General features: G+C 59.9%; 1 protein-coding gene across 5 annotated transcripts; it reads left to right on the top strand.

Moving 5' to 3' along the window:
* The first annotated feature begins 2017 nt into the window (after positions 1–2017).
* Positions 2018–16392, top strand: UBTF (upstream binding transcription factor). 5 transcript variants are annotated; one of them, XM_068530605.1, is made up of 21 exons: positions 2018–2095; positions 5024–5148; positions 6641–6816; positions 7379–7462; positions 7560–7715; positions 10146–10210; positions 10488–10608; positions 10986–11096; positions 11442–11575; positions 11722–11863; positions 12158–12199; positions 12331–12444; positions 12548–12703; positions 13073–13207; positions 13479–13589; positions 14004–14092; positions 14196–14385; positions 15182–15229; positions 15335–15406; positions 15503–15646; positions 15732–16392. In XM_068530605.1, the coding sequence occupies exons 2-21, from the start codon at positions 5091–5093 to the stop codon at positions 15855–15857; spliced, it is 2274 nt and encodes a 757-aa protein (XP_068386706.1). In that variant the 5' UTR covers positions 2018–2095; positions 5024–5090; the 3' UTR covers positions 15858–16392. The 5 variants fall into 5 exon arrangements, with proteins under 5 accessions (XP_068386706.1, XP_068386704.1, XP_068386703.1 ...); XM_068530603.1 differs by lacking the exon at positions 2018–2095 and adding an exon at positions 2397–2556; XM_068530602.1 differs by lacking the exon at positions 2018–2095 and adding an exon at positions 3416–3874.
* Positions 16393–18210: the final 1818 nt, after the last annotated feature.

The following is an 18210-nucleotide window of genomic DNA, read 5'->3' as shown; positions in this document are numbered from 1 at the left end:
AACTGGGACCAGATGAGGTTAAGAGATTCAATCAAACTCACACTGTTAAGAAGGTTGGGAAGCCGAGAAGCTCGGAAGCTGGGACTTCTGACTCCAAACCCTTTGCTGTTTCCCAGTCGAAACAAGAAAGTCAGTCCCTGCAGGCTCCAAGTGCAGTGTGAGATGTCTTGGTCCTACACAAAATGCCCTCTGTAGGTTCCAAGAGCAGAGCTGGGTTTGTGGGGCTGAAACTTGTACAACTGGAGGGGAGGGGGAGACTCAAAAATAATACCAAATGATGAATCAAAATTAAGGACAGGACCTTGAACAGGCCCTGCGATGAGGAGCCCTGAAGCTTAAGCTTCATTAGCATCAAGGTAAATCGGCCCCTCCTACATGCCCTACCCACTGAAAAATCCGGACACACCAGATCTTGACAGGATTTTCCTCCCTGTTTGTGAAACGTGGCAGATGTGGGCTATGGAAGTCCTGGGAAAGGAATCTCATTTCTCCCAGGAGACGAGGAATTACAGCAGCAGCGAGGCTGTTGTGTGAGGCTGGAAAAGGCTGTGTGCCAGGGGAGAGTCCAAAGGGGCCGGTGACCCAGCTGGCCGAGATGTGGGCCGTAGCAGTGTTGGTGTGGTAGACTGGCATTCCGGGACCCGGGAGCAATGGCTCTGCCCCCGGAGCGATGGCCCAAACCGTAGGCTCGCCTATTGGAAGCAGGCGTTCTTCAGACTGTCTTCTGGCTTCCTGCGTCCAGATGAACCTTCCTCGGAGGAGGAGAGGCAGAGACAGACAACCACAGCCGACGGCAGTGGGAGGGTAGATGGTGGTCCCGCCCAGGCCTTTCGATCCCCGCCCAGGCCCTAAACTCCCCGGCCCTCAGGATGGTAGAGAGCGGAAATCTACGAGGAGGCTGCCCTGCTGCGGCTCGGGCGGCGAGGCCGGGGTGCAAGGCTTCCCTCGCGGCTCCCCGCCGCCGCCGCCGGGCGGGGGACAGGGGGTAGGGTTGGGGGGGGCAGTGCCCGCGGCCTGTTTTCCCAGGGCTGGCCGAGCCTTTTTGACAAGCTGATTGCGTGGCGGGGATTGGCTAGTCCGGGCGTGACGCCGGTTAACAACAAAGGTGGAGTTGGAAGAAATTAGATTAAAGGAGAGGGGGCAAAAAAAAATAAAAAAAAAAATTAAACGGGGAGCAGGCAGGGGACAGGAGGCAGAGACCGAAGGGGAGATGCTCGAAGCGCGGTCTCGCGGCTCCGACTTCGCCCCGGAATCCTCTTCGCCTAAACCAACCGGGATTTTTGCTCTCAACCCGGACTCCGGCCCAGCTACCGAAGCCGGGGTGGGAGGGATGGTTTTGCTTCTTGAGAAATGCCCCCCAACTCTCACCCTGACATCCCCTTGCTACGGCCCAGGGGGAGAATTATTTGCTCGGACTCCTCGGACCCTAAACCCTATTGAGAATAGCGAGAGGCTCGCTCTAAAACCCGGAAGGCCCTCGCGGGGCACCGAGATCGGACGAGGCGGGGTACTCCCCCGGTTTTCCAATGTGTTACAAACCTAAGAGCTTTTTGCTTGCTTTTTTTTTTTCTTTTTGGTAACACCCCCCCCCTTTCTATCCCCCCCCCCTTTGGCTCCAGGGTTGCAAAAGCAAAGAGCAATAAAAAAAAAAAAAAGAAGCGCGCACACACTCAGACACACACCAGTGGCGACAGGGGAGAGTTGGAAAGACGCAGGAGAGAAGCAGGAGGCAGGAGGCAGCGGGGAGGGAGCAATGGGACCGGGAAGCCGCAGGTTCCCTCGCAAATCCCCCTCCGTCCCCACGTCGTCTCGCCGGCCGCGGCAGGGGAGCGAGGAGCCGGGCGAGCAGATGGAGGAGTGGAGCTCGCTCTAGGCAGCGGGCTTGGCCGGAGAATGGAGGAGCCGCCAAGCGATCGGCTGATTGGAAGAGAAACGCAGAGCGATGGAGGCGGGGGTAGGAGGACGATTTCTCTGCGGGGACTGGCGGCGGCGTATACGCCCGGGTCGGGCGCTGCAGAGCTTGGCTAGCTTTCAACCCGCGCTCGCCGGCTCCAGCCCCGCGCGCCCACCCCCAGCCCTCCCGGCGGCTCCGCAGGTGAGTGCGAGCTGGGGGCAAAAAGACCCGAAAGTCTCAACACGCCCGCCCTACCAAAGGAAAAAAAAAAAATGCATTTTTCCTTTTCTTTTTTTTTTTTATTTTCGTGCAGCCCCCAGCGCGGTGGGAGGGAAGGGGTGAGGCTAAGCCGCCCGGAGGAGGCGGAGGGGCCAGGCGAGGCCCGGGTGGCCCGGGAGGCGGCGGCGGCGCCGAGGCGGCTCTGACGGGCGAGCGCTCGGAGCGGCGCTGCGCTGCGCCGAGGCGGGCGGGCGGGCGGGCGGAGCGGGGCGGGCGGAGCGCGGCGCGTGGGGCTCGCCATTAGCCGTCGCTCCGCTTCGCCATCTCGGGCTTTGTCTGGCGACTTGCTGCCCCGGCGTCGGCTGCGGCGGAGCTGCGGCTCGGCTCTTCGGCCCGCCGCACCCCTAAGGTGCCCCTGGCTCGCGCTCCCATTCACACGCTCGGTAAGTGAGCCCCGGCGCCGCCGATTTCGGGGGAGAGGGGTTGCTGAGAGTGGCGGCGGCGCCGATCTCCATGCGCCCGGGCAGGCCTGGGGAGCCATGCCGGGCTGGATTGAACCAGCTCCCAGAGAGGCTCCTCCGCCGGAGCCCGTCGCCCCTCGCCGTTTGCGGGGTTTAAGGAGCAAAGGAGACTTTTTTTTTTTTAATTTGCAAGGATATTTTGTAGGGATAATTTTTTTTAAAGTTTCGCGTGTGTGCTGCTTGGCAGCTAGGAGACCGCGAGTCAGACGCCGAAGCCTGGCGCCGCGATCGGCGTGCGTGCGCCCCGAGCCGGTGGCTACGCTCCGGGGATAAGGGTGGGCGCGGACCGCCCGCTCAGCGAGGCGGGCGAGGGGAGCGTATGAGAGCTGGAGTGGAAGCCCGAATCTGAGCTGGGAAGACTGGGGAGAGAGCTCCGGAGCAGGGCTGCAGCCGACCCCTGAGCCTCCACGGCCGCCTGGGGGCCCTCCGGGCACCCTCTCTGCGGCCGCACCTCGCGCCCTCCCTCCCGCGCCGGCCGAGCCTGCTAGTTCCCCCGCGGGTCTGGCGAGGTCGCTCTCGGCGCCCGCCCGCCCGCCTGCCTCGGCTCCGAGCCCCGCCGCCATCCGGGCGGCTGCGTGTCTCCCTGCCCCGGCCCCCCCCTCCCCGGCGGCAGCCGCCGCCGCCGCCGCCACCACCACTACCACCACCACCACCACCACCACCCCCCTCCCCTCCTTCCTTCCCTCCGCCTCGGCCGCCCGGGTCCCCCCAGCTCCCGCCCCTCCTCCCAGCTGCCCCCCGCGGAGCCCGCCCGGGCAGGCTGTGGGAGGGAGCGGAGCCGGCGAGGCGGGCGGGCTGGCGCTCGCTCCCCGGGGGTCGGTGTGCGCTCTACGGGGAAGGACGCGCTCGCTGCCCCGCTTCTCCCGCCCCCCCCTCCCGCTCCTCCTCCTTTCTCCCTCCTCCTCCCCGCTCCGGCGGCGGAGGCTGCGGCGGCGGCGGGGGGTGTGCGAGCTGAGGCCGGGGCCGGCGGGCGGGCGGCGGGCGGGCTGCCTGCAGGCGGAGGGCGCTGTGCTTTGTGCTTTTCGCCGCGAGGAGCAGCAGGCAGCAGCCACAGCCGCCGCCGCCACAGCAGCAGCAGCAGCCGCCGCCCCAGCGCCGCCGCCGCCGCGCCCGGAGGAGGAGCCGCTGCCGCCGCGGGAGGGAGCTGCGGCTGTGCCCGGCCGAGCGGGGGAGGGCGCCGCCGCTCAGAGCCGGGGAGGGAGCCGCCGGAGCGGGAAGTCCGGAGGCCGCGCTGCGCCGGGTAACCGAGGCGGCTGAGGACGCGCGCCGGGGTCGGGGCGCGAGCCGTGGGTGCGGTGGACACCCGGGGGAGACCCGGGGCGACCTCCGGGCAGGGAACTGGGCGAGAGAGGACCAGGGCACTGGAGAGGACGCCGAGAACCGGGGGAGGGGAGGGCAGGAAGCGAGGCCCGAGCCGAGCCCCGGCCGCAGGCGGAGGAGCCCGCGCTTCTCCGAGCCGGCAGGCGCAGTTCTCTCCGGCCGCCGGAGGGGGCGGCGGGGCCGGTGAGCGCTGCTCCCCCGCCTGCCGGCCGCCGTCCTCCCGCCCTCTCCTTGGCTCGGCTCCCCGGAGGCCGGGGCGGGGGCGCCGGCGGGGCTGGGCCGCAGGCTCGGGGGAGGAGGCGGCGGTTCCCGCCGTGGTCGCGCCTCTGCGCCGGGCTCCTCCGTGCGCGTCGGGGTGGCTGGGCGGTGGCGGCGCCTCTGGCCGGGGTGGGTGGCTCGGGGGCGGGGGGCAGGCCAGGCCGCTTCTCTCCGGCTGCTCGCCCGCCCAGGCGGGCGGGGACGGCGTCGGGAGCCCGAGGGGGAGGGCGGCGGGAATCCGGATCCGGTCCCCGGGGGCGGTGCGGCCGCTGAGCTCCTGGGCCGGCGGCGGCTGCGCTGCGTCCGGGTCCCCGCCGGGTTGCGGAGGCGGGGGGAACCGATCGGGGGGAGCGGGAGGAGGAGACTACAGCGCGTGCCCGCTTCCGCGGCCGCGCGCGCCCTTTACCCGCCCTTCCTCCTCCCCCGCCCTCCAGCCTGGGGCCTCCCCGGGGCGGGGCGCACAGAAGAGGAGGAGTGGTTTTTTTTTTTTTTTTTTTTTGGCCGGGGTGGGGGAAGGAGGGCGGAGGGCGGGTGCTATAGCTGCACGCGGGAGCAGGGAGCAGTCTCTCGCGTGGGCAGGGGAGGGCGCACGCCGAGGAGCGGGGCTGTAGGGGCTGGGGGGCGGGGGGGGTGGAGTTAGGAGGTAGAGGAGGAGCGCACTCCCACCCCCACCAACTCATTAAGCCTCCTAGAGTCTTGGCTGGGTCTCTGAGAGTGTGGGCTTGTGTCCCCCTCCCCTTTGGGGGAGGGAGGGATAGACAGTCCCCCACCTCTCAGCCCGCCTGAGTGGGGACTCGTGTCTCTTCTAAAGGGTGAGGTGGCTTTGACCCCGGCTTGCCTGGCCAGCACGACCGAGGAGGTGGCTGGACGGCTGGAGAATGAACGGAGAAGCCGACTGCCCCACAGACCTGGAAATGGCCGCCCCCAAAGGCCAAGGTAGGAGCCCCGACCCTCAGGCCTCTTTAACTTAAATCCTCTTTTCTCACGTAGGTCTGCAAGGCCCACTCCCCTTCTAAAAGTTTTCTCCAGTCTGCATTCTCTGAAATGATATGGGAGGGAGCGGCTTGAGTGTCAAACATCCCTTACACTGGGGGTTTGGCTAAACCCAAATTATTTGGCCTTGAACCTATAAACTGTATTTTTCACACTCCATTACCCCACGTCAGAGGGGGAGAAGGAGGCATATGCAAGTCTTCCTTCTGGGGTTCCCCGTCAGCTCTAGTGTGTCCCCAACAGTGTCCTGGAAAGGGAGGGAAGATGAGGAATGTGGAGGAAGGGGGAGATGAGAAGGATTGGGGAGGCTTTTCAGGTTCTTTATTGTTATTAAGAGGACAGTTTTTGGTGAGGCAGGTTGGAGAGAAAGGGTGTTTTGATGGCTTGAGGTCTCAAAGATAAATAACTACACCCTACCCCACCCAGTGGGGATCCAGTGTGTAGGGTGGCAGGGGGTAGGATGAATCTGAGCATCTGGCAATGCCTGTGGGACATTGAGAGGAGAGAGGATTATGGGTTCATGTGACCCATCTGTGGAAACCCTGGCCCAGGTTACCAGATGTAAATACAAGAGCCCTTTTGACTCCTAGCCTTGGATAGCTGTCCTCCTAGCTCAGGGTAGCCACCCTCCAGAGAGGCCTCACTGGAGCTACCTTTCAGTGGCTGGAAATAGCTGGTCCAGACTCCGTTTTTTGCCTCCATGGGGAGTTGGACTGAGAAGACAACTCAGAATTCTAGGGGAGGGGGCGGAGGGGCGGTGTCTCCCTGGAGCAGGGCCCTGGGAGCGTTTGCCCACCTGCCTGCCTTGCCTCACAGCTGCCCTGTATGGTTCTACCATTGTTTTACCCAAATTCTCCTTTGGTCCTCTTTGAGAGGAGGGGTAGGATGGTGGAATACTCATGCCTCTAATGTTAGTTTCTAGCTGTGCTGGAGAGAAACATCATCAGCATGGGTTCTCCTTACTGCCCACACCCCTCCCTCAGTCTGCACATTTAGGGTAGCCACCTAGAACTTGGATTGAATTTAGCCTCACGTTTAGATGTGTTGCCTCCCTCCTTCCCTTCCTTCTCCGATAAGCTAGCTGTTCTCCAACAGTGTCCCAAATCACTGTAGCTTCCTTTCCCCCCACTTCACTACAGTAAATTGTAACCCATGTCAGGCTGGCATGTTAGAAATGATAATAGCTTTGAAGTAAGCCAGACTTGAGTCCAAGTCCGGTTTTCTAGGCCTGATGCTGTCTGGACTGGAGTCCCCGCTCTAATCTGTATGGCCATGGCTTTTCCTTAAGGCCAGGCCATGTCTTGTGTATGCCTTCAGATGGGAAATAATCAGGGTCTGGGATGCTCTGGGAAGGAAGGGTTGAGTGCTTAAGGACTGGGGAGCAGATGGGGGCTGGCATGAGCCGGGCATGATGGCTTTTCTTACCCTTCCCCAGACCGCTGGTCCCAGGAAGACATGCTGACTTTGCTGGAATGCATGAAGAACAACCTTCCATCCAATGACAGCTCCAAGTTCAAAACCACCGAGTCACATATGGACTGGGAAAAAGTAGCATTTAAAGACTTTTCTGGAGACATGTGCAAGCTCAAATGGGTGGAGATTTCTAACGAGGTAAAGGATCCCCCCACCCCCTTCCTGACACATTCAAACACACATCTACACTTACCCTTGCCTCAACCTTCCTGGTGGAGGAGATGGAACAGAAATCTATAAACAGGAAGGAAAGAGGCTAGGCAAGGTGCTCTTGTGGTCGCCCTTGTGCATTTCGGGAGGTGGCACGGTTGACAGCACTGACCAAGACTTCTCATTTCTGCCACTTTCTAGCTGTGTGGCCTTGAATACTTACCGTCTTAGAGAATCTGTTGCCTGAGCTGTTCTGGGGATTGAACAGCTGACATGGACAACCATTTCGAGGTCAGGTGGTCGCCTTGTTGCTGTCCTGTGCTGTGTACTGACTGCCTGGGCCTCTGCAGTAAGCACAGACCAGTGCCTGGGCGTCTGCCTGGGGGTCAGGGCTGCCTGAGTTGTGTCACTGTCAGCCCCTGCCCTCCTCCTTTGATAACTTCAGTCTAGTGGAAAGTAGAGAAGGCCAATTGGGAAACAAGGCTTCGTTCCTGGGTGGTGTCCCCCTCTTCGGAACTTCCCCTTCCACTCACCTCCCTTCTTCCTCCAGGTGAGGAAGTTCCGTACGTTGACAGAATTGATCCTCGATGCTCAGGAACATGTTAAAAATCCTTACAAAGGCAAAAAACTCAAGGTGAGTTTCCAGGAGAAGGAGCACAAAGGTTTGGAGAGGCAAGGTCCAAAGAACGGACAGTGTCTCACCTTGACCATGTCCTTGTCCCTCCTTCCAGAAACACCCGGACTTCCCAAAGAAGCCCCTGACCCCTTATTTCCGCTTTTTCATGGAGAAGCGGGCCAAGTACGCAAAACTCCACCCCGAGATGAGCAACCTGGACCTGACCAAGATTCTGTCCAAGAAATACAAAGAGCTGCCAGAGAAGAAGAAGGTGGGGGGAGGGGGACTAAGGTGCAGGGAGGGAAGGGGCCGGGAGCAGCTGGTATGGTGTAGGTCATCTGTCGGGGGTGGTGAGGGCTTAGACCAAGGGACCTGGCATCAGGGGCGTGGGTGGGTCAGCTGAGCAGGGTAGGGCCTTGGGCAGCCACACCCGATCACCCTCTCCCAGGCCCACACACTCTCAGGCGTGGGCACTGCTGCAGGTGTAACCCTGACTGAGGCAGGCAAAACCCGTAGTGTTCTTTCACACACACGTCCTCACTGTTAGGCCTGCAGAGCTGTTCACTTCTGATATTTCCCCACATGGTCTCGTTTGATGCTTGTAGAGGTAACCCCGGGAGACTGGGTTATCCTGATTTTGTGGGCAATGAACTGGGGTGCAGGAGGGTATCGTGTTCCAGGACTCCGGTTTAGTGCTCAGGCTCCCTGCCTAGTGCTTTTCTCACTGCCACATCCACAGGTTACGTGGGCGGGCTTCCCCTTGCACACATTGTCCCTCGTGGCCTCACGCTCTCCCAAACCCTCAAGCCCGTTAACCTTGGGCAGGGGCTGCCCAGCCTCCCAGGCAGGGGTGGACACAGCACAGTGAGATCATGCAGTACCTTGCAGAGATAGACAGCAAAGCATTGCAGCTGGGACACGAGTGAGATGGGGTGGGGAGAGAGACACAAAAGGAGATGCTGCATGGTGAGATGGAGCCAGGGAGAGATGTTGGCAAGGGGCACCAGGAGAGACAAGAGGGCACATTTATTTGCTGGGAGAGGACACAGAGTTGCAGGCAGCCAGCTCTCGGGAGGGCACCAGCACTGGGAGTAGCCCTCTTCCTGGTCTGCGCACCCTGGCTTCGGGCTCACGTGGCCTGGTTCTGTACCCAGAAGAGGAGCTAGCTTGGCTGGGTAGATCCGGCTGTCTGCAACTACTGCTTGAGCCAAGCCGGAGTATGAATCTTTGGAGCTATTCTTGACCCCTGCGATGGGGCCGGCACAGAACTGACTGTACACATAACACCGAGACATTTCCACGGGGTGGGAGGGAGAGGCAGAGGGTCTCAGGTTCAGGGAGGGATAGAAGAAACTCCGTGGTAGAGTGGACAGAGTGCCGGCCTAGGGGACACAGGCCTTGGGCCTGTTCTCCTGGCTACCACTGAATCGCTGTGCATGTGCCCTTCGGTAAGTTACTTCAGTCCTTCGGGCCTGATCTTGATCTGAGGTGTGGAGAGTGAGCCTGATCTGGGTGGTGCCTTCCGGCTCTAAAAGTGAGCCTGATCTGGGTGGTGCCTTCCGGCTGTTTTGTATGAGGAGGGCTGCGACTGGGGCTGAGGAGGCTGGGTTCTGCTCCCGGTTTTCTGCGGGAACCTCGGAGGGAAGTGGAGCTGCCTCACTTCTTGCGCCTGATGAGAGGCAGGGGTTGGGCTCAATCAGCTTGAGCCCCTGGCCTCCTCCAGTGCTAACTCGTTTGTGAATCTGGGAAGAAGAGGCATAAAGGAAAGATGGACATTGAGTGGGAGCCAGGACAGGATGTAGATGAGGAAGGGAAAGAGACAGGTTGGAAAGGAAGTCAGAGTGAGGGGTGTGGAGAGGCAGGAAGGATACTGGGATGGAGGTGGGATGGTGGGAAGGGAGGACCAGGCTGATAGAAGCCGGTGCAGGCGAAGGAAGGGAAGCCAAGCAGCAAAGGAGTATGACGGGGCTGGGGGAGGGAGGGCTCAAGGAGCCAAAGAGCCAAGAGCCTGGAAGAAGGGATCAGAGGCAGGGAAGGTGGCAATGACTGAGGAAGGGGGTGGGGGTGGGGATGATGTCAGGATTGCCAAGGACAGCCAGGGACCCAAAGGTAGCAGATGGGGGGAAAAAATCCAGATACAGGAGACAGATCTATTAAGATGTGATTTGGGCTGCAAGGATTCACTCTGGGTTCCCTTCATTGCGATCTCCCTTTGGAAGCAGGACTCAGCCTGCCACTTGCCCTGTGGGCCACCTATGAGGGGGCAGATTAGTATTAGCTGCCACAGACACAGGAGGAGAGCGCGACGGGGGCAAGGCCTACATCTTCTGACTCTCACTGGGAGTGTCGTGGCGTTCCGGAAAGGCAGAGGGGTAGTGTTGCGGGGAGTCCCAGCCCTGTCGCTGCTTACTGTGTGACTGGATAATGCCATGTCCCCTTCCTCGGACTCTTTCCCTTTCTTAAAGGGAGGGGATAGGATGTAGGATGTGTTCTGGGAGACCCCTGTAGCTCCCACTGTCTGGGCTACGGTTGAGTCCCCCATCCCCAGCCCACTGGAAAGCAGACCGCCATCCCTTTCCTGCTCATGACATCCTCTGTACACATCACCAACTGGGAGGCAAAATAGCTAGCAAGGAGGACTTAGTGGGTTTTGTAGCTCAGGCCTTGGGTTGTGGATGACCCCGTCACCTCCTCCCCCCAGATGAAATATATTCAGGACTTCCAGAGGGAGAAACAGGAGTTTGAGCGAAACCTCGCCCGATTCAGGTAAGGCAGTGGAGCCCAGAGGAGGGCCACAGGGCGCTGGGTGCGGCAGGAGAGGGTAGCAATGACCAGAGCCTGGCACTTGAGGCACGGAAGATGGATGGGTCACCTGTAGACCCTAGTGGCTCAGGCTCAAGGGGAGGGACCGGCAGGCAACTGCTGTCCCACTAGGCCCCAGCTGATAGGCCAAGGAGCCTTGGTGGGTGGGGCAGCTAGCTTGGGTCTGCCCTGGCAGGATCCCCCTCCCCCCACTGACTGTTGCTCCCCGTGCCCTGGCTAGGGAGGATCACCCAGACCTAATCCAGAATGCCAAGAAGTCGGACATCCCTGAGAAGCCCAAAACCCCCCAGCAGCTGTGGTACACCCACGAGAAGAAGGTGTACCTCAAAGTGCGGCCAGATGTGAGTGTCCGGCCAAGGGGTGGCAGGGAGGGCGCACAGTAGTGGCAAGGGGGAGCCGCGCCAGGTCGGCTGGGCACGGTGCAGGGGAGCAGGAGAGGAGGCCCCTCCCCAGGGGTGGGCTGCATGGACAGGGCCTGGGCCAGCTGGCGTGCGAGTGTGTGCATGTGTGCGTGTGTGAGCCTGTCCCCTTGCACCCAGGCGGGACCCCCCGCCCCGCCCCCCTCCCCGCCGCCTCTCTGCCTTCCCCTCCTGGCCTGTGGGGGACACTCTTGTGACCTCCTGTGGCCTGAGGGGGCGGGGGCCTCTGTGTCCCCCTCCCCTTCCCCTCCCCCCTGCCCCTGGCTGCCTGTGTGTGTCTGACGGCTTTTGGTTTGCAGGCCACTACGAAGGAGGTGAAGGACTCCCTGGGGAAGCAGTGGTCTCAGCTCTCGGACAAAAAGAGGCTGAAATGGATTCATAAGGCCCTGGAGCAGCGGAAGGAGTACGAGGTTAGGCTTCCGCTGCGCTCCTCCCCGCCCGGCTCTTCACGAGCCTCTGCCCTCTGACTCTGCGGCCTCCGCACTCTGCGGCAGGCAGTCTCTCCCCGTCCTACCGCTGAGGGAGGGGCCTCCTGGGCCCCTCACCTCTGCCCCTACCTTCCCCGCCCCGCCCCCCCCCCATGAGATCTCAGGCTAGGGCAGGGCAGGGCACCACGTCTCGTGTGACACAGCAGACACACGGCCAACCCCCAGCTTTGCTCCCTGCCTCCCCTTCCCAGCGGCTCTCCCCCACCCCCCCGGCCCCGGCTAACCCCACACCCCGTTGCCCTCCATCCCCCCCGCCTCACCCTGCAGGAGATTATGCGTGACTATATCCAGAAGCACCCCGAGCTCAACATCAGTGAGGAGGGCATCACCAAGTCCACCCTCACCAAGGCCGAACGCCAGCTCAAGGACAAGTTTGACGGGCGACCCACCAAGCCACCTCCGTGAGCGCTGCCCTGGGGCGGGTGGGCAGCTAGGGAGCCGGGCTGGGGGAGGGCCTCAGCCCAGGCTCTGCAGGTGAGGGGGCTGCCGCCCTGGGCCTCCCAGCTCGCTCACAGGGCCGCTCCTCCCTCGCTGCTGGTCGTGACAGGAACAGCTACTCGCTGTACTGCGCAGAGCTGATGGCCAACATGAAGGATGTGCCCAGCACGGAGCGCATGGTGCTGTGCAGCCAGCAGTGGAAGCTGCTCTCCCAGAAGGAGAAGGATGCCTACCACAAGAAGTGCGACCAGGTGAGCCGTGGCAGGAGCCAGCCCTGCAGAGGGAGGACTCCTGGAGAACCTTGGGGGTTTGAAGCATGAGGTCTGACCCCTGGGCACCTGCTTCAGACATGGTGTTGTACTAGGTTTAGCATCTGGGCTGATCCAGGCAGATTCTCGGGCCTCGCGCTTACCATCTATGGAGGGAGACTAGGCCCTGTCCAGGCTCTGGAAGGTCTGCTGAGGGCTACTGTTTGTCCCCCGAGCATGGGAGGGTCTCCAGTGAGGCTGCCCCCATGCTGACCCTGACTCCCCTTCCTTTCCCAGAAAAAGAAGGATTATGAGGTGGAACTGCTCCGTTTTCTAGAGGTGAGTGTTCCTTTCGGGAGGACAGTGGGCAGAGAGAGGCCGGGGGATTGGTGAGCAACGCCCTTAAGACAACCAGGAAGCAGCCTGGGGACCAGACATTCAACCCTGTGCTGCCCTCTCTCCCCACCCAGAGCCTGCCTGAGGAGGAGCAGCAGCGGGTGCTGGGGGAGGAGAAGATGTTGAACATCAACAAGAAGCAAGCCACCAGTCCAGCCTCCAAGAAGCCCTCCCAGGAAGGGGGCAAGGTGGGCAGGGGGCACGACCAAGCAGGTCCTGGGGGGGGGGGCGCGGAGGCGGGGCTCCCCGTGAGCACCCCGTGGATCCCGACCCTCTTTGCACATCTACAAGGGTGGCTCAGAGAAGCCCAAGAGGCCCGTGTCAGCCATGTTCATCTTCTCGGAAGAAAAGCGGCGGCAGCTGCAGGAGGAGCGGCCTGAGCTTTCAGAGAGCGAGCTGACCCGCCTGCTGGCCCGCATGTGGAATGACCTGTCAGAGAAGAAAAAGGTCAGGCTTGCCAGACCCGAGGGGCTGCCGGGCAGAGTCTGGGCTGCTTCTCCCCTGGGGGCTAGCTGTACTTCCTCACCCTGCCCCAGGTGTGTGTGGGGTGTGAGCCGCACGGGTGCCTGGGCGCAGATGGTGGGGCTGGGAACCCAGCGAGCCGGAAGGCGGGAAGCGGTCAGCTGTGGGCTGGGGGCTCCTTGGGGAGCCGGGCCGCTGGGCAGCTTGAGCCACTGGCAGGAGACATCTGCACCGGCCCACGCCTCTGCTCACCCCACCCTTGCCGGTGGCAGGGAGAGCCTTCAACTGCTGGACGAGCCACGTGCGCCCCCTGGGGGTGGCCGGAAGGCTGACGCCTCTGCCGCCCCTCCGCAGGCCAAGTACAAGGCCCGGGAGGCAGCACTGAAGGCCCAGTCAGAGAGGAAGCCAGGCAAGCTGCCAGAGTCGCCCAAAAGAGCCGAGGAGATCTGGCAACAGAGTGTCATCGGCGACTACCTGGCCCGCTTCAAGGTGGCAGGCAGTGGGAAAGGGGCTGTTTTGGGGGTTTTTTTCTTTATTTTCTTTTTCTTTCTTTTGGTTTGTGTGTGTGTGTATGTGTGTGTGTTGTTGTTGTTTTTCTGCTTTATTTTTCCGTTTTCTTTTTCTTTCTCTTTTTTTTTCTGGAAAAGTAGTTGCTTTATTATTAATTTCATAGGAAAGGGGTTGTTCTGCCACCGCCCATTGAAACCCGCTCCAGCCCTAGGTGACCCTTCCCACAGCTGACACCCCTGTCTGTCCCCAGAACGACCGGGAGAAGGCCTTGAAAGCCATGGAGATGACTTGGAACAACATGGAAAAGAAGGAGAAACTAATGTGGATTAAGAAGGCGGCCGAAGACCAAAAGCGATATGAGGTAGAAAGAGGGCTTCTGGTTAGCACGGTGGGGCAGGATGGAGCTGGGGCCGCCTCTCTCCACTTAAAACTCAGGAGCACCCTCCGGGGTGGGCATTTCCTCACTGCGTGGGACTTGGAGCCAGAAGTCCCAGCTTGGGTTGTGTGACCCTAAGTAAGTCTCTTAACTTCCTTCTGTGAGCCTCAGTGATGCATCACTAAAACGACGGCAGTGATACTAGTCGTGTGAGTGCAATTATGAAAGCGCTTTCAGTCGGCAGTGCCTGTCTGACACAGGTGTGAGTTGTTACAAAGTTGCTCCCTGGCTGTGCCTCAGTTTCTCCTCCTTCCTGGCACATAAAAGGAGAATCAGCTAAGGACTGATGGCATGGGGCAGGCGGGAGGATGAGTGTGACCTTTCCGGGTGTCCCCATAGAGAGAGCTGAGTGAGAGGCGGGCACCCCCGGCTGCTGCAAACTCATCCAAAAAGATGAAGTTCCAGGGAGAACCCAAGAAGCCTCCCATGTGAGTCTGGGGGCGGGAGTCCACCCTAGGGATGGGGAGGGTCAGGGCAGGAGGGCTGCTTGGTTGGTCTCCTGACCTTCCCTGCAACACCCCCGCCTCCCAGGAACGGTTACCAGAAGTTCTCCCAGGAGCTTCTGTCCAACGGGCAGCTGAACCACCTGCCACTGAAGGAGCGCATGGTGGAGATTGGCAGCCGCTGGCAGCGCATCTCCCAGAGCCAGAAGGAGCACTACAAAAAGCAGGCCGAGGAGCAGCAGAAGCAGTACAAAGTGCACCTGGACCTCTGGGTCAAGGTGAGAGGGCCGGGGGACCCTAGGAAGGAAGACGGAAGCATCGTGCTGGCTGGTCTGCATTCGTGATTTCATTCAGTGTCCCAGCAGTCCTTCAGGGTAATGATTACTATCAAAGATAAGGAAACCAAGGCTCAGAGAGGTTAAGTAACTTAGCCAAGGTCATACAGCTAGTGAGTGGGAAAACCCCAATCAGACTGCTTTTCCTCCCTCCAGCTGGGACCGGGGGACCTTTCCTAGACTCTGGCTCAGCCCCTAGCCTCTGAGCTTCCCTTCTGTGCCTTGCTTGAGCAGTCAGATCTGTAAAGTGGGGAGAGTCACTGATGTCCTCCCCAGCCACCCAGGCAGGTTGGCCAAGGACCCAGGGAATTAGCAGGGTTGAAGTGTTTGAGAAGTTCGGTGAGCCCCAGACTGCGTTGGCAGTGGCTCTGGACTTGGCTTCTGGGGAGGAGTGATGCAGCCAGGCTATGGAAGTCATCGTGTGGGGCTTCTCTGAGTTGAGGAAGCCCCTGACTCTGGAGCCTCCATTCGGGTAGAGCAACAGGACAGACATGAAAACCAACAGTCTTAGGACAGGGTAGCTTAGGAAAGGCTTCAGGGCATCTTAAGCAGAAACACTGAGCTGTGTTCTCAGGTCCCTGGGGTTCTCTGCAGTGACCCAACGTATGGGGAGACTGGGACGGGCGAAGGTGGGATGGCAGTCAGTGCTCAGCCCACTGCCTGGCAGTTGGCCAGCATGCTCAGTCAGCAGTAGTTTGGGTCGTGTTCCAACCCTCACCTCCTTCTCTGTCTCCCCCAGAGTCTGTCTCCCCAGGACCGTGCAGCATATAAAGAGTACATCTCTAATGTGAGTCTGGGAGCGGGCTGGTGTTGGGATAAGGAGGGAACTTGTGGGGGGATGTTTGGAACTCATGGCTGCTCCCTTTGCCCACGTCCCCATCCTCTCCTACAGAAACGTAAGAGCATGACCAAGCTGCGAGGCCCGAACCCCAAGTCCAGCCGGACTACCCTGCAGTCTAAGTCGGTAAGGAGCCCCTCTCAGAAAGGGGACCGGGAGCGGGGGTCCGAGGTGCCTGGAGTGGTGTGGCAGGGACCACTGATGTGCCTCCATCCCTCCCAGGAGTCTGAGGATGACGATGAAGAGGATGAAGATGAGGATGAGGAGGATGAGGAGGAGGAAGATGATGAGAACGGGGACTCCTCTGAGGACGGCGGGGACTCCTCCGAATCCAGCAGCGAGGATGAGAGCGAGGATGGGGATGAGGTGGGATGGGTGGGGCACGGTGGGAGGGGAGAGCGGGGCCCTGCCAGGATGGCCACCTGGTGACTGCACATGCCTTGCCTCGCAGAATGAGGAGGACGACGACGACGAGGACGATGACGAGGACGATGATGAGGATGAGGACAACGAGTCCGAGGGCAGCAGCTCCAGCTCCTCCTCCTCGGGGGACTCCTCGGACTCTGACTCCAACTGAGGCTCAGCCCCACCCGGGGCTCCCCTCCCCGACTGACCACCTTTGTTTCTCCCCCATGTTCTGTCCCCTGCCCCTTGGCCTCCCCCACTTTCTTTCTTTCCTTTTTTTTTTTTTTTTTAAACAAAATACGGTGGCGGGGAGGCACTGGAGGCGCCCAGGCCAGAACTCTTCGGCCTCAGAGACATCAGCCCTGGGGGGCCCTCCAGGGAGCACAACCGTCAGACTGAGCCACCACTGGACCGGCCCAGCCCACCCCCCTCTGCACCTGCGGTTCCGGCATGGACAATGGACCTGGGAGTGGGATGGGGGGCATCCCAGAGAGTTCAGTGAGGCCCCCTACACCTGCAGCCCGACCCACAGGAGGGTGGAAGCTTGGGGAAGACCCCTTTCTTTCCAGAGGGGCTTGCAGCCTGGACCCCTACGTTGGAACTGGAGGCAGGGAACATGGGAGAGGAGGGCGGGCGCCTATGGGAAAATAGGCACTGCCCCATGGCCCTCTCCTGCCCCCTGCGGGAAGGAGCTGCCTGGACCCACTCACGGGGGGGGGGGGGGGGGGGGGGGCGGGGAGGGGGCAGAAGTGTTTTTTATATATGTGTATATATTTTTTTTTTTTAAGCTCTGAGCTGTCAACGAGACGTTTCCTACCGACCTCGGCTGCCGTCTCTGTTGTCATTTCTGGGAGAGGGAGGGTTTAGAGGGTAGGTTTGGGACTTTTTTAAAACAGTCTTGATGCGTATGGAAAAGCGTATGTGCGCGTGTGTGTGTGTGCGCGTGCGTGCGCGTGTGTGGCCTATACATAGCATGGGTGCACCTGTGGATGTGTGCAAAGGCACATGTGCATTTGTGCGTGTAAGAGGGAAGCGGGCGCCCACCTCAGTCTGTGAAGCTGGTAAAAGGGTTGGTGAGGGCCTGGGAGACATTGATCCTGCTGGGGATAGGGTGGGGTGGCCCCTTTCTCCATATCTTCTGCTTTGCTTGATCTCTAATTCAATTTGGGGGGTGTACTGAAGCCACTATGATGTTTCCTATACTGTTTTCCCTCTGTCAGGGTCATTGGAGCTACTGCTAGTCTCCAGTATCCAGCAGGACTGTGGGGAGGGGGAACAGACCAGGTGAACCTTAAAGCTTTGATTTGGTGGGAAAGGCCTCTGCAGCTCATCTGAGGGGTCACCCAGCCACCCTGGGCTCTGAACCTGGCCTTCAAGAAATGTGTTGGAAGCTCTTAACTTACACATCCCTCCTGTCTTTCCCCCTGCATATCCTCCAGCTACCCCACGCCTGTTTCCTTTGATTTCTCAGGTGTGCTCCCTTCCCCGCCCCACCTCCCCAAATCCACAGCTGGGGAAGAGGTCCGCAAAAGCTGCTTTTGCAGCTGTCCTCCTAAACCTTCCCAGCCATCCCCCTCATTTTGGTACCCTGATTCCTAGATTCTTCATAAGCCAAGCCACCTTGCCTCTGTGGGTTTAATTTTTGTTGGTTTGTTTTTTATTAAATTTTGGCTTCTCTCTTCTTTTAAAAAAACAATCACATCAGTGACCTATTTAATTGGGGCTTTGTGCATTTCCACCTTCCCCTCTGAATGAAAGCCAAGGGATGGGGAAGAATGGGAACTCTACCTAGGAGGTGGGATGGAAAAGGTAGGTCCCCTTCCCAGAGGAAGGCAGACCATCTGCTTTGCCTTAGCCATGGTGCTGGGGTGGGGGGGGTGGCTAGGGAGGGACACTCCCCACTCCTACTCCCCTTTGTCCTGATCCTGGAATTAGGTACAGGGGTCCGTAGGTTCTATTTCTTCCCAAGAGCCCCTGCAAAGAACCCCATTACCCTGAGTACCCCTGCGCTGTTGTGTTTTAGCGGAATGTGTTTTCATTTAAAAACAACTTTGGGGCACTTTTTTTTTCCTGTTTTAAAAATTGAAAAATTCTTACAGTACGAACAGGGCTGTGGTGGTGGGGGAGTTAGTGCTGTGAGAGGTGACTCGGTGCATTTTGGCACTGGGATGGGATGGCTGGGGTGGGAGGACCCTCACTCCCCCCGACCCCGTTTTTTTTCCTAATATTTAAGAAGTGTTTTTGTAGGTTTCAACAACAACTGCAACTTGAATTTGCATCATGGGAGGTGGGAGGGAATGGCTTAGAGGTGTCTGCCTAAGCTGAAGGCCAACTGTGGAAGTTTTGTTTTCCCTTTTTTTGTACAATAAAGTAAAAAAGGTTTGACTGCTGTCTGATCACTGGACTCAATGAAGGGCGAGTAGAGACAGGGGCGACCGGACAGTCTCAATGTGGAAAGACCCTTGAAGCCAGTTTGTTTGCCCCTTCTTTCTAGAACCATCTTCCTCATTCCTGACGATTCCGTA

Source organism: Eschrichtius robustus, chromosome 20, assembly GCF_028021215.1.
Source record: "Eschrichtius robustus isolate mEscRob2 chromosome 20, mEscRob2.pri, whole genome shotgun sequence".
Lineage (NCBI taxonomy): Eukaryota > Metazoa > Chordata > Mammalia > Artiodactyla > Eschrichtiidae > Eschrichtius > Eschrichtius robustus.
The sequence above is the reverse complement of the archived record's forward strand: the minus strand, read 5'-3'. Positions and strand labels throughout refer to the sequence as shown.